The sequence below is a fragment of the Aythya marila genome (genome assembly GCF_965140915.1).
Source record: "Aythya marila genome assembly, chromosome: 2".
Lineage (NCBI taxonomy): Eukaryota > Metazoa > Chordata > Aves > Anseriformes > Anatidae > Aythya > Aythya marila.
Genome location: NC_139043.1, coordinates 96,291,049 through 96,306,100, shown reverse-complemented (window position 1 = coordinate 96,306,100; position 15,052 = coordinate 96,291,049). Strand labels below are relative to the sequence as shown.

Below are 15,052 nucleotides of genomic sequence, written 5' to 3'. Positions count from 1 at the left end.
AAATGGCAGAGAGATATTCTGAAAGACAATTATTTTAGCATCATAGTATTACAGTAATATTATGATAAGCCAATAATATTTTTCCCATTTCCCGTAGCTTTCTTCACAGTAACAGCAGTGTCTTGCACTCCCTTATGATGAACACATGATATTTGACACTAAAAAGAAAAGAGTATAAAATGAATGACAGTGTTAAACTCACAGTTAAAGATGTGGCTATGAATGTTGAAGAGGAAAAGGGCGTAGTAGAAAGTAAAATGCTTCTGTTGATCTATGAGTCTATATAAACATAAAAAGGAAAAAGGAAGCTTTTGATTTGCTTCATAAACAGCCAAATGAGGCACAATAGTTTCTTGTTGTTACAGATTCCTTTTAATGTTAATTTCAATAGTATGTCTTTTCAGGAAACAGTTGAAGTATTTTTGAAACATCCTTCTGTAAAAGATGACTCAGATCTTGAGGGCCGAACATCCTTCATGTGGGCAGCTGGGAAAGGCAGTGACGACGTCATTAGGACTATGCTGAGTTTGAAACTGGATATTGATATCAATATGACAGACAAATATGCTGGCACAGGTAAGATGCCTTTCACTAAAGAGCCACTGGATGGTTCCAGTTAGTGTAATTTCCACCAAATAACATTGTTAGGATCTATAGTAATCTTTTCTTAGATACATTGCTTAATCCTCAAAATGTTTCTGCATTAGTTTAATCACATATGTGAGTTACATCTTTGCCTTATTGTGGGAAGGAAACAAATTGTCTGTGCAGATTGGACCAGTTCATTTAAAACACAGCAAGAAGAGGAAATGTACTGTTGTGTTGCTATTTAGTAAATCTGTAATCATGTGGAAGGACGAGCTATTCTGTATTTTGAAGAATAAAATGAAATGTAATTACGTAAAAAGCTCTCCCTGAAAATGCCTGTTAAAAACCTTGATTTATTTGTCATTGTTAACCTTGAAACAATATACAACAAACTAACCAGTGAAGAGGCTGAACTATCATCATGAAAATCACTGAGTACACATAGCTATGTGTAGAGAGAGTGTAATAAAAATGAGAGCTATTGCACTTCTTTTGTTCAATCAAGAGGTTAAACTTGGCAATGCCCAAGTTTATCACACTATTGTCAGCCCAAAGCAAAAGATAAGGATACAACACAGCGTTTCAGAATTCAAACACACAAGTCATGAAATTCCAAATTTCCAATTGCAAGTGTAAACTTATTTCTTTTAAGGAGGAAAAAAAAAAAAAAAAAAAGTGGTAGAAATATTGTATCTATGCAGTACATTCAAGAAAAACAGAATAACAGTTCTGACAGGGATACAGGTGTTGAAGGATAAGTATTTTCAACAATGTTGGAAATAAAAGTAGAACTAGTGGAGCCATATAGTGTGCTGATGACATCTGAATAGGAAAAAAAAAAAACAAAAGTGTGCATATGTTGGGCATAAATTGGTAGCAGCAGTCTGTAAGAGTAACCTGGGTGAGAGGAGTCATGATCTGCCATGTACCAGTCACATCCAGGTCATAAATTTAGAAGTTAAGTGCAAAAATGTGTACTTATGCATAATAAGTACTAAAATGTTAGCCACACTGATAGAGCACATGCTTGTGAATAATATAGTGGAGGATGCTTTCCTGTGTGGACAGTGTTTCTCCTAAAAAGAAAACTAAATCATAAATGTGCAATCAGAGCCATCAAGAATGTGCATTGTAAGATTTGTTTAAATTAATGTTAACATCCTTGTTTTGAAGTGTATTATCAGGTGGCATTATCTTGGCTTCACACACACAAACCAGACCAAGCTGCATGCTTTAGAGAACTTGCAGTGGCAATGTATCCTAAGCAAGAAAAAAAAAAAAAAAAAAAGGAAAGAAAAGGAAAAAAAGGCAAGTTTAACAGGTTTTCTCTTCAGATCATACAGTTGCTACTATTGAATCACATAAAATTGTAAATAAGTGCAATGTCAGAGTTGCATGGTTCAGCATTTGAAAAACAGCAAGTAAAAACATTACTTTAAATTTGAAATGTTTACTTCCTTTGCCTTTAGGGTGATCTTTACGCTGTGAAATACAGTTGTTATAAAGTTCTATTTAAAAATCTGAATCCTTGCTTTCCTTACAAACTAGCACACCAAAGATCAGTCTTTTCAAGTTTTGATGGGTTGTAGTTTTTGACTTAAAAATGGTGACAACATCTCTAAAATCTCAATCTTTGTGTCTAATGACTTGACAAGCTACATACTCGACCATTTTATTTTTGTTTCATCTTTTATTAGTCCTGCCTGGTTCTGTTCTTCTGTGACAGGTCTCTTTTAAATACCTCACAGTATTTCGGATCTTAAAGAGCAGTAATGTTGTAGTTGCTGTGCAAAACCTCCTTATAAAGGGGCTTGCTCTTTGCAGACACTACTCAGAGGCCGTGCTGCTGAAATGACTCAGTTGTGGATTTCATGCTTGAATAACTCAGGTGGTTGGTTGTATTATCCTCGAGTCTTACACCTTTTGTAGCGGCGATGTGTAATCACTTTCTAATCTTGATTTTTGTTGTCGGGCTTTTAATCCAAGGAAATTAATGGATTTTCCATTTACTCAAAACTGCCGTTGTGCAGAGCCCGCTAATAGCCTTAAAGTTCAGAGCTGTGCCATTCTTTGCTTGCTATCGAGCCATCTGAATCTCGCCATTGTGCAAATGTGAACTTTGTTGTAGCGAGCTGTAAACCTACAAGGAAGCCCAGGGCTAAATCACCTTCTGCATGCAGACCTGATATTTTCTGAAGATTCCTAATCCTCCCCAAGTTTTGGCGAGGGCAAAGTAGCGTCGTATCCCAACAGGAAACCATGTAGTAACAGAAAATAATGTGCGTGCCCCTGTGCCTGGGATACAGTTGCTGAGGAGAGTTCAAGTTTGTGTTTTGCTGGCTTTTGTGCGGGGACCCGGCTCAGCCCAGTTATATTGCTGCCTTAACGTAGCTGTCTGCATTTGCTTCAAAAGAGCAAGCTCCCCATTCAGCTCAGAGCTTGGAGGGAGCAGCAAGGCTCTCCTCATTGTGTAGGAGAATGACACCAAGGGAAAGGAATTTCGCTGTTCTCGGAGAGCAGCGCTGCAGGAGCATTACAGGGGCAGCTTTATAGCTCTGCCGTCACTGCCTACAATGCTGAGAGCCCTGTCTGTCGGCTCAACAAAGGTCCTATTGTGAGCAGCTGGCCCAGGAATCTCTTCAGTCACCGTGACTCCATCACAGAAAATTTGGCCTACCAGAAAATATTGAGCACAAAGTGCGAAACGAGATGCCTGCGTCAGAATGAGTGATCGAGGGGAAGCACTGGCCAAGCTGACACAGCAGCTCTTTTTCTATGGTATTGTTATACACACCCCATGTGTCATCTGATTGAGTGCTTTACTGCCTGTTGGTTTCATAAGAAGTGCAGTACAAAAACCAGAACCTAAAGTTTACGGTGAGGTCAGGGCATGAAAACCGGGCCCATCCAAGTTGTACGAAGCAGCGGGGATCTCATTCCTGTCAAATTTCTGCTTATAGCCACCCACTCACCAGTGAAGACCTTGCTGCTTACACATATTTTTCAGGAGTGTGATGAATACCCCCATGTCCTTTTTCTTGATCATTATTAACATCCTAATGGCAGGATTTCCATTATGAAGGCAGCACAACTCGTGTTGTCTCAGGCCGTGACCCCATTTCTTGTAGGAAGTGCCTCATTTGTCTGTACCACAACTCCAGTTCCTATCACTGATTCTGAGAATCCATGTTTTAAGGCAGTACAATCCTGCTAGGTTCGTTTCACTGTCATTATGAACAAGCTGCATGTTTTAGCATCTGTGTAACAGGTTATGCCAGGCTACTGTTTCATAAGCTGTGTGCAGCAGCAGCAGTGGCAAACAGTGGCAGGCAAGTACTAAAAGCCTGGCAGTTCGATAGTCTGGCTGAGGTTCAAGAAGCAATTCCTTCTGACGCTGGCCTTTGTGGTGTGCCTTTCTGTAATGCCTCTGCTGGATCCTGACCCTGCCTGTTTTAACATGAAACAAGTAGAAACATGCAGGCGCTGTTTGCAGGCGCTGTTTGCAGCCCCGCATCGTGCTCGTTGGAGCAGATTGAATTCTCAACAACTTTGAGTATTTGGGAAATTTCGTGAGGATATAAGAATGCACAGCACAAAATGATGTGCAATTTGTGCATTGCACATCTTTATTTTCATTCTATACTACTTGTGTTTTGTCATCTACAAAATAATTTAGATGTAAGGCAGTGTACCTCTGTAAACGTAGATTATTTTATTCAATTGCTGACTGTAGGAAATATTCCAAAGCATTTTGAAATCAAGTAGTAAGTGAAATCACCAATACATGGCCTCCATTTGCTTGCAATCTCATTGCTATCTGTAGTTTGCCTTTCTTTCAGAAGGAACCCTGAACTGGTTGTACTGGCATTTCAGCATTTTCCTCAGCTGCAGGTGACAGTGCCAGCAGGATGCTGCTAAGACACCATGTCTTTACCTCTGCTGTCTTAACTCTGCTAAAGTAGCTCTGTGTTATTTGGTGGTTTGGATTCAGTGAAGTCTGCATACATTCAAAGATGAGAAGACAAAAATACGGCAGAGTAGGAGTCTGCAAAATTAATTTGAATATTTTTTATACAAATGAACTTCCTAAACTGTAAGAGTGAGAGGAAATATGGTATGTGGTTTGTCCAATATCTTCTTCCCAAAGGAAGCAAAGAATTGAAGATACTGTGTGAGATGTGATGGCTTTCTACATAATTTTGTGTAAAATTTTCTCCAAGTAATTCTAAAGAAAAAAAAAAAAAAAGCAGGGGGTCAAATAGCTAGGTTCTTATCTGGAGTTAATTTTAATTGAGACAGCTTTGCTTTTTTGAAAGAAAAAATGGCACTTTCATTATTTCTTCAATGTTTTCTTGAAAGCTTTATTTCTTTTGAAATGGACAGTTTTATGTCCGTTGGGGTAACACAATAAATGCCTTGAAACAGAGGCAAAACTAGATCATATAAGCTCTTATTTTTTTAAGCAAAAGCTGGTAAACTTCCACAAATCATGAGTATAACCCAGTTCTGCTGCTGTCAAGGTTAAAATTCCTATTTGTGCAAGTTAAAAACATGCTTCAGAGCTAACTGGTTTTCTGCTTATTGTGCTCTATCGCTTGTATGAAGAAGAAACATGGATCGTGATTGCCTGCCACTTATTATGATTCTTCAGTTTCTGACAGCTAAAAAGCATTTTTTTTCCACCAAAATGATCCAAGTTGTTTGTTTAATTTGACTATTCTCATTGTGAACCTCCAAAGCTCATGGTATGGTGATTTCTTTTTTTTACTGCTTTATTCTTTCAGCATTACACGCTGCTGCACTTTCTGGCCATGTCAGCACAGTGAAGTTGCTGTTGGAACACAACGCACAGGTGGATGCTTTGGATGTCATGAAACACACTCCACTTTTCCGAGCCTGTGAGATGGGACACAAAGAGGTGATACAAACGCTCATTAAAGGTCAGCTGTTAAAAAATTTACAAACCTGTTCAGAGTTTTGATGTTCCTTTATGAGTTAATCTAATCTAAATCTAATCTAATCTGTTTCCTTATGAGTTAAATCTAAACTTTAAAAACTGGGACAGTGTTTTGTTTTTTTTTTTGTTTAAGCCTGTTCAAGTACATTCTAGTCTCTCAACCACGTCTTCCCCTGACAAGTCATTGTTTTGGTGTTTTTTTCTTTTTCTTTTTTCTTTCAATAAATAAGACCCCATAAAGCTTTCTCTATGTCAGACATCACTTTTAGTTGTCTTTGGAAACTTTTTGACTATTTAAATGAATGCTTATTTTTAATTAAGGTAGTTATCAAAAATCCTAAATCATTAATATTTTGCCATAATTGGATTTTAGAAACAGTAATTTAATTGTAAACAGAAATGAGACTTAACAGTGCACACAGTTTTAGATAATTGAAAAAGCTCTGCTGAACTGTACAAAATATGTTGAATGAAAAGTGGTATCTTAGATGCAAAATTCTTTCATTTTAACCTCACAGAAGAGTTCGATGTAGACTGGGAGCAGTCTCCCTCCTACTGGAGATAGTATCCTGTTTATAGTCAGGTGAAGTATGTAGACTAACAAATTACAGGTTTTCTGTCATACAACCTTTCTTACTGAAACGTTTGGTTTCCTTTGTTAACTGCTGCACTTATTTTAACTTCCTGTTAAGCTCTTCCTCCAACTCCCTATGACATATAACTTTTGATGCAAGAAGCTTGGTTATCAGTATCCAAGTTATGATTAATTAAAAATTTTATGATATAGACAGTAATTGTTGATGGTTAGTTTGAGTTTATGTAATTGTGGAGTTTTATTTTTGTAATGACTTTTTGCATCTTACAAGAACACAGAGAAATTAATTATCTGCATAAAATTATCTTAGCATGCTTGAATTAAAAAAAAAAAAAAAAACTTTTTAAAAAGTTATTCTTACACTGTGAATATTTTATCTTTTTATTCTATATTGTATGCTTTAGAGATTTAAAAAGAGGTTATATCTGATGTTTGGTTATCAGAAGTGATTTTGTCACCAAGAAAACTAAGTTTTATTGCAATTAATAGGCCTGGAACAAAAAACAGCTAGATTTTTCAAGGCCATTTGACAAACCTAAAGTTTCTAAAGCATCTGAGAGGATCTCAGAAGCTTATAAAGTTGTTAGATGTGTGACCCTCATTGAAATTATTTAAATGCCAATTCATTTTGGTTTAGGTTTTGAAATTTAGATAATAATGTTGATTCTGTTGGTTCAGAATTATTTCCTTGAGTTGCCAGTGTACCAGAAAGTTGGTTTTGAACATAAACTTAGTCTTTGTTTTCTCTTCATTCAAAATTATTTTCTTGTTATGTTCAAAAATTGGTATGTTGTTACAGGAGGAGCAAGAGTAGATTTGGTTGACCAAGACGGCCATTCACCCCTTCACTGGGCAGCCCTGGGAGGAAATGCCGATGTGTGCCAAATCTTGATAGAAAATAAAATCAACCCAAATGTGCAGGATTATGCAGGTAGAACACCTCTGCAGTGTGCTGCGTATGGAGGTTACATTAACTGCATGGTAGTGTTACTGGAGAATAACGCAGATCCAAATATTCAGGATAAAGAGGTATGTTGTCGTTCACTGGTTTATTTCATTAACTTAAGAATAACCATACATCTAAAGGTCATTCTCTTCTCTGGAACACAGAAGCATGTTTGCTGCTGTTTATCCTGAAATGAAATGCATTCTGACATAATTTTCCCATAGCTTCACTTCTAAAGTCTTGAATGAAATATAATAGTTCAATATGCAGCATGAATTGAAGGCATGCTTTTCCTCATCAAAATGTGATCTTTATGACAAGTCTTTTTAAGCATCTTATTTCTTCACTTTTAATGTTCCTTGTTGACAGGTGATATAAGAATGTGATTTTGTAGTGTGTTTCTTCAGCATGTATTAGTGAGGTAGAGCAAGTAAGATACTGCAAGTGAGATTGTAGATCTTCTTCAATTATTTATGTGTGTACCTCTTCCAGGTGAGAATAATAAATAAATAAATAAGGGAATCAATGGTTTGTTTATATGTTCTTGTGCCATTGTTCAAGCAGTAAGTGGAATTAGGAGCCAGAATAATTGTGCAACATATAACAGATTTCTTTGTTATTTGACATTATTTCTCTGAAGTCAGTAGAACTTCATCAATCAAAAGAATTTCACCCAATTTATTAAAGTTTTCTCTAGCTATTCATTATAGGGCATGGATAATTCCAGGTAATGGAAAATTTTTTTTATTATGACTTTTCCAGAGTATTCTGAGAACATTTTCCAAACCTGCTACCAGTTCATATGGCATCAGCTCGAATGCAGGTGCCCACATCAGCTCCTGGCCTCTTTTTCACAGAGACACTACAGCATACTCTACAGCACTTGGGGTTTAGGGACCAGCTTGTTAACACTGTGCTCAATATTTTTTATGTTTTTTTCACGATACCCAGTCTTCTAGCTATTTCCTAAATTTAGAGTTCAAAAAAGCAAGATGCAGACACAGGAGGTGTGCCCTAGAAGTGAAGTGGAATACCTACATGTATGTTTTGTTGATATTAAGACCTCAAGGTATTCATACTGTGAATCTCTGATCCCAGTTCTGAGAGTATCACCATATAATGGTGATAGTGGTAGTACAGAGTGCAGCCAGCATACTGTACAGTGAGTGTATTGTGAGTTGGACTTCTGCTTCATGTGAGAGAAGTCACAACTGGAGTCTTTCTTTCTGTGTTTGCCCGAGCTGATGTTTGCCCTGAACTTCATCAGATTTTGATTTTTTGTAGTAATTCTCTCAGTCTTGTCGGAGTATTTTGGATCAGCCTAGAAAACAGTCTGAGTTACAAAGGTTGCTGAGAGCTGCTTCAGACCAGGGCAGCATAGCTGCAAAGAAATCACCCACAGGGCCAGTCTCCAAATGCTAATTTTCAGCTACTTTATGTAAAAAAAAAAAAAAAAAAAAAGCACTAGTTTAGCAATCTGGTTTAAAAAGAAGAAAAAAAAAATAGGTGATTTCATTTTTAAATGATGTACTCTTTTATTTTAACAAGTGAGTTTATTTAGAAGATTTGCTAGTCCTTCATGTCCAGAAAAGGATTGAATTACAGTACGATTTGTAATTTCTATTGTAATGTGATAGAGTTTGGGAATAATTTTTTTTTCCTGTTCTGTTGTCTATAGGGAAGAACTGCTTTACACTGGCTCTGTAATAATGGCTACCTTGATGCTATAAAGTTACTGCTTGGTTTTGATGCTTTCCCTAATCATATGGAGAACAGCGAGGAAAGGTATTACTTGTCTGAATGTGATATTTTCTAATTTAGCATAAATGCTACTTATTGATTTAAATGTTTAATGTTCAGATATTTTCACAGAATCATGATTTTCCTTGCATGTAAAGGAGTGCCATAATTTTAAGCTTCAATTTCAAATGTGAAAAATCTCTTCTTTAAGTAAGACATTGCAAGTGTAAACTTCAACTGTTTATACTTTTGAACCTTGAGCTCATGGATTTCTTCATTCTAGTCTCATTTCGAATATTAAGGATGTTTTTCATTTATATGAAGTTGACAACAGATCTGAAAAAATGAAAAGGCATTTCCGCTGCTGTTGGCATAGACTGGAATTTTTCTTTTCTATTTGATAGGATTACACAATGAAGAAAGAAAATGGGAGAAATGTAATGTTACGTTTTAAAATGGTGATTACAAATTACTTGGTGATTGACTGTATTCTAAAGGCCTGCTTTTAAAATAAATCTTCCTATATTCATAAAGAGACAGTACATTTGCACCTCTTTTCTTTGTCTTTCATTGACACGTAAATAATAGTTTTTTTTTTTAAAGTGATTTGGGTTGAGGAGTTCAAATTAGTCACCTGACCATGAAGATAATTAGTGTTAACAGAAATGTATAATGCTTTTTTAGAGGAGATGACCTCATCATAATCATAAATAAAATTGCGATCAGCATGTCATATACATTTGAATATTTCAACATATTAAATAATTTAAATACTTTTAGGCCCCGTATTTTAGTGCTAGGCTTGAAACTTCCTTGCTTACCCCAGTTTTTCATTGCTTTCTTTCCCCCATCATTTTTCCTTTGTTCTCTACTCTAACCACTCGGATCTCTTTTCCTATTCTATGTATTCTCATTTTTTAGTGAGGAACACAAATGAAAGCATTAAGTAGTTCCTAATGAAGTAGTGCCAATACTCTCTCTAGTAATTTTTGATGGAAAATTAAATAAACAGCTGTAGTTAAATTACTCTTAATAAGTACGATTAAAAGCCAATATTTTGTTAGAAAGGAGCCTGTTCTTTTCCTTACATTGCTGGAATGTATTAATGATACTCAACTATCAGAAAAAGACCTTAGCTGTGGTGTTACCGTAGTCATTCAGTTAGTATCTAGTTTTGTTTCTCTTCTGGGATTTGTATATGTTCTTATGTATAAACCTAGATTACTCAAAATATAACTAGCAGCATTCCAGATGGCAGCTCTTAAGCACTAGTCCATGTGCCGAACAAAGCATATCCCCAATATTTCAAGATGAATCAGTCTTTATTTTTCCAAAACATGTATTTTATATATAGAAATTGCACAATTGCCTCTTAGTAGACATCTACAAAACCTTGTTTTATTAAACAAGTTGTAAACCAGCAGAAATTTGGATAGTGGAAAAGAAAGTCAAGTGTTGTAAGAGAGAGTAAAAATGATGAGTAAAATATGATTCATCTAATTGGATGAAATTGCTTTTTCATTGAGTAACAGTTTCACAAAATAGTAATTTTTTTTCCAATACACCTACAGGAGGAAGCCTCTCTGGATGTTCTTAGAGTTCAGTATGAGACGCTAGTTCAAGATTCAAATATAGCAGTTAAAACTAAATCAGCTTGTGAAAAGATGGAGCTGAGATTTCATCGAAGGTTTTAAGTTGGCCACTTGCTTGTATGTGTGCAATCAAGTGCTAGTCTGAAGGACTGACACAACTCATTAACGGGTGGTTGTGAGAAGTGTCCATGAGCAGCCTTGAATGGGTAGTGTCCAGTTATACAACCCCCTCTGCAGATTTGATTGAGTGCTTTTTACTTTCTAAGGTAGTTCTAATGGAGTCAGAGAATCTGTGTGTAGGAATATGGGTCTGCGTGAATGGGATCCATAATATTGCCTTGGTACATACATGTTAGCAGCAGCACACTTCAATATCTTTTGTACCTGTAAAGTCAAATATTCAAAACTAGCTATGCTTTAAAAATGTGTTTTTCTGAAATGAAGCCCTTTCTGAAGTATCCCTTCCTGGCTTATCAAAAAATCTGTCTTTCTTTAAATGCTATCAACACACCTTGACATACAGATTTTCGTGTTATGTCATTGTCTTTATTCCTGCAGACACTTCAGTTCAGATACTGTTAATCCTTCCATCAAATCATTGCTGGGTGGCAAGTCTAATTGTGCTCTCTCTGTCTGTTTTTCTTGGCTTACCAGTATTGTGTCCTAGCAAGTTACCATCAAGAAGAGCCCTAATTTTCACAATTATATGCATTGACACTTACTGCTTGAAGATCTTGGTTTATATGGCCTTGGTTATGGTTTGTGACTGATAATTTTCAGTCACTAAATGTCTTTGCCTAATGTTTCAGTGTTGGTGAGGGAGGCAGGCATATTTTGCTTCCCTATCGACAGTAGAAATTGGAGGAATTTTTTTTTCAAAAGTGCTGAGGCAACTTTGACGCTATTAAAAAGCAAAGAGATTTAATACTTTTATCACCTGCATCAATTTGAATGCGGACTTAAGACTTTCTAGTGCTTCTTTAAAAAAAAAATGTTACTCGTTAATGCAGGTTTAATACTCTTGCTGGCCAGCTCTGCTGTCCTCAGTCATTGTTACAGGAGCGAAGCCAGATTCAACAGTACATCTTCAGAACTTAAATGCGTATGTAAATAACACAAAATATAATTTAACTTTTTACTTAGACGATCTTTCTGTATGTGAACCTTAATAACTTCTTTGAGATTGTTTTCTTAAAGCAGTTACTCCTGTGGCTAGGACTTTGGAGGATTTGAGTCTGGCACCTAATAATGTCTACCTCCTGCCAAGTTAGGAAACTAAAATAAGCCTTAAACATAATCAAGGTATGCACAATGAGCAAGACAGGAAAATGTATTTAAAATAAGAACAACGGCCTACTGAAAACACTGCTTAATCAGTCTTCATACTAGAAGTTGCCTTATTCAGGATGAATCTCGTAACATGAACGCACATTACATTAGGAATCTAGTTCAGTGATGATTGCTGCGTTCTTTTTTTCAGGTACACTCCACTTGATTATGCCTTGCTTGGGGAACACCATGAAGTGATTCAGTTCATGTTGGAACACGGAGCTCTGTCTATAGCTGCTATACAGGACATTGCGGCTTTCAAAATTCAGGCTGTCTATAAAGGATATAAAGTTAGAAAGGCTTTTCAAGAGAGGAAGAACCTCCTAATGAAACACGAACAGCTGAGAAAAGATGCTGCTGCCAAGTAAGTCTGAGACTTGAAATATCCTCTAGCAAATAGACATTTACTGTAAGTTTATGTATATTAGTGTATGATTTTATCCATTACTCATTATCGCTTACTGTTCCTCTTACTAAAATTCATGAAACTTGCAAGCACATAATGGAATTTTTTCCATAATACTACGATGAAAACTGTTTTTCAGGCAATCCCAAATTAAATAAGAATCTTTATATAATGTTCATGAACAAGGCAAAATACCAAACGCCAGGAAACAAGCATATTAGAATCATTATATTTAGCTAATATTCTGTGGGATGATAAAAAAGTTTTGGAAAACATTTATCACTCTAAAGTAGTGAAAATAATTATTGACCCAACAGATCTTTGATACCATGTTTTGAAAAGCATGAAAAGCATAAGTAGATGCAAATGAATGAGATGTACTTGGAGAAACCCAATTAAATAAGGCTAACTGTTTCATAGGGGAGGCTGTGCTTTTCTAGCAAACTGAACTTCCGGATTTTAGTTCTAACTTCTGTCTTGGCAGTATCATGCACTGCAGTTAGATTTTCTGCACTTGACAGTTACCATAAAAACATGAGATTAGATTATAGATAATTAAAATATTCAGTTTGAATAGTTATTTGTAGGATGTGTAGATTCTGAATGAGTTTCTGCTCTTTTCAATTGAAACAATGGTAGCAAAGTGATGAAATTCTAAAATACAAAATTACAAAAATGATCATCAGAATGCTTTAGTTGGTTGATCTGTACCCTTAAGGTCCACAACATGAATAAGAACAAATTAGCACTTGGATTCTCTTCGAGATCTGATGCTGGAATGAAAACGTAACAGTCTGAAAATATTTTTATATGTTTTTTCATTTTTTTTCTGTAAAGAAAAATGGGAATGAAGAGACACCATAATCATTGAACATGGAGAGTTTTTTCTTGCATCTATATATCATAGACAAATGAGCTGCAGTCTGCTGTATTTCCAATTAATTAGTTAGCTCTGCATAACTGGCCAGCCTGACCTTCACTGGGTTTGAACGCTGCTACCATATTGGTTAATACTTGTTACTGGCCATTAAGAATCAAAGCTAGAAACACCAGGTAACTAATCTCTTGCTCACATCTTTGGATCCTAAAGTTGTAACTTGCAGCCCTCCTACTACCGCGTTTTCTGAAGTTGGTGTAAGTCAGACTCATACGTGGAGAAGCTGCCTTTGAAAATATTCTGAGTATCTTATACATTTCTTTTTAATTTGGAGAACTCGCTTCTTGCTGTGTGATCACAAGTGACTACCAATTTGAGGTATTTATATTCTTTGTGATGACAATCATTTTTAGACGAATCTGTGATACCCCATCCGGAAGATTTAACAAAAAGGGATTGCTTCATGGAAATTTGGGTGTGTTTTTCTCATTGTTTTCCTTTGTGAGTTTCTAAAGTACTTTCTGAAACTGACTAAGTTGCTGTTGATTTGTTTGAAAACAATAGAGACAAAGTCTGTGTACCAAATACCATAAAAACAGAATTAAAATATAATTGGAGTATACAAGCAAATCAAGTTGACACATAACAAATTTAATTTAATTGCAATTTTATGATCTGTAATAAACTGGAGGGGACATTATGTTGTCATCATACTGAATGTCCATCTGTGCATTGCACAGTTCAGCTTGGCCAGGGTGTTGCTACATACAAACAACTAATATCCCTACTGATGTTTAAAAATCTGCTCTCCAGATAAGAGTAGACATGTGCAAATCCAGAATAAGTGTGAACTAGATTGGAAAAGAAACAAAACTAAAAACAACAACAAAAAAAGCCTACTTTGGTGCATGAATTTAAAACTCATTTTGTAATATGTTCTGTTAGTGAGTCACATTTAATAAATCAGCCCTAAATCTGCATGTTATTAATTAGCCTGTTCATTAAGCAGAGGAGCTATGACAGAGATAAGAGGTGGAAGCAGTGACAGACTATATGGAGAAGCCTAAAAACATTACCTGGGCATGTAGGGACGGTGTCAGGAAAGGCAAAATTCAAATGGAGTTGAGATTGGGAAGGGATATCCCAGCCAGTGAGCTGAGCTTCTGCCTTTACACTGATAATAAGAGGCTGAGCAAAGAAAATGTGGGCCTGGTGTGAACGGTATGGGTGATTTAATGAGAGCAGACACAGGTGAGTTGGAGGTACTCAGAAGGGTCACAGAGATCTGGAAAGGTCCCCACTGTCTGGAAGAAAGCAAATGTTGCACCCAGCTTCAAAAAGGGCCAGAAGAACAATCTGGAGATCTACAGACTGGTTGGCCTCACTTCAGCCCCTGGGAAACCCATAATAGATGTAAGCTGAAATGAGAAATAAGGAGAAATCTTTTCACCATGAGGACAGTCAAGCACTGGACCAGGTTGCCCAAAGAGGTCTCCATCCTTAAAGATTTTCAAGACCTTGCAGTATAAATCCCTGAATAACCTCCTGACCTCATAGATGATCCTTCTTTGAGCAGAATGTTGGCCTTGATGTCTTCTGGAGATCCCTTCCAGCATGTATTCCATATTGTGTGGTCAACCTCTCAGGGAAGAAGCACTGCATTAGGACAGTAACTCAGAAAAGGAAGGACACATTTAAAAAATAGTCTGTAACTCTACATAGAGGTAAAAAGTTGGACTTCTACATTTTTTCAGGAAGAAGCCTTTCTTTTAGAAAACCTGATCTTTAGGGAGATCATGTAAAGTATTTAAAACATGTTCAGAGAAAAACAATAACCAGCATGTTGGGATTTGAAAGGGCTTCAGAGCTCATTCATCACTCTTTCACCTTCCTTTTGAATTTCTCAGAATAAGTTCCTGAAACCATACTTCTCTGTTTTTACCAAGTCTTCTGAATTTGATTCTGACCAGTTGAGGGAAACTGCCTGAGAATGTGAATATGAAAGGGAACATGGATGAAAGT

The 15,052-nt window shown here is 36.3% G+C and overlaps 1 protein-coding gene across 1 annotated transcript in view; it reads left to right on the top strand.

Annotated features, from left to right (window-relative positions):
* The window catches only part of INVS (inversin), an 86,723-nt gene that overhangs the window by 58,154 nt on the left and 13,517 nt on the right, over positions 1–15,052 (top strand). Inside the window, exons 8-12 of the mRNA XM_082753813.1 lie at positions 405–576; positions 5,373–5,528; positions 6,940–7,169; positions 8,765–8,871; positions 11,899–12,111. Of these exons, the coding sequence (XP_082609939.1) occupies positions 405–576; positions 5,373–5,528; positions 6,940–7,169; positions 8,765–8,871; positions 11,899–12,111 (878 nt within the window). The remainder of the gene's footprint in view (positions 1–404; positions 577–5,372; positions 5,529–6,939; positions 7,170–8,764; positions 8,872–11,898; positions 12,112–15,052) is intronic.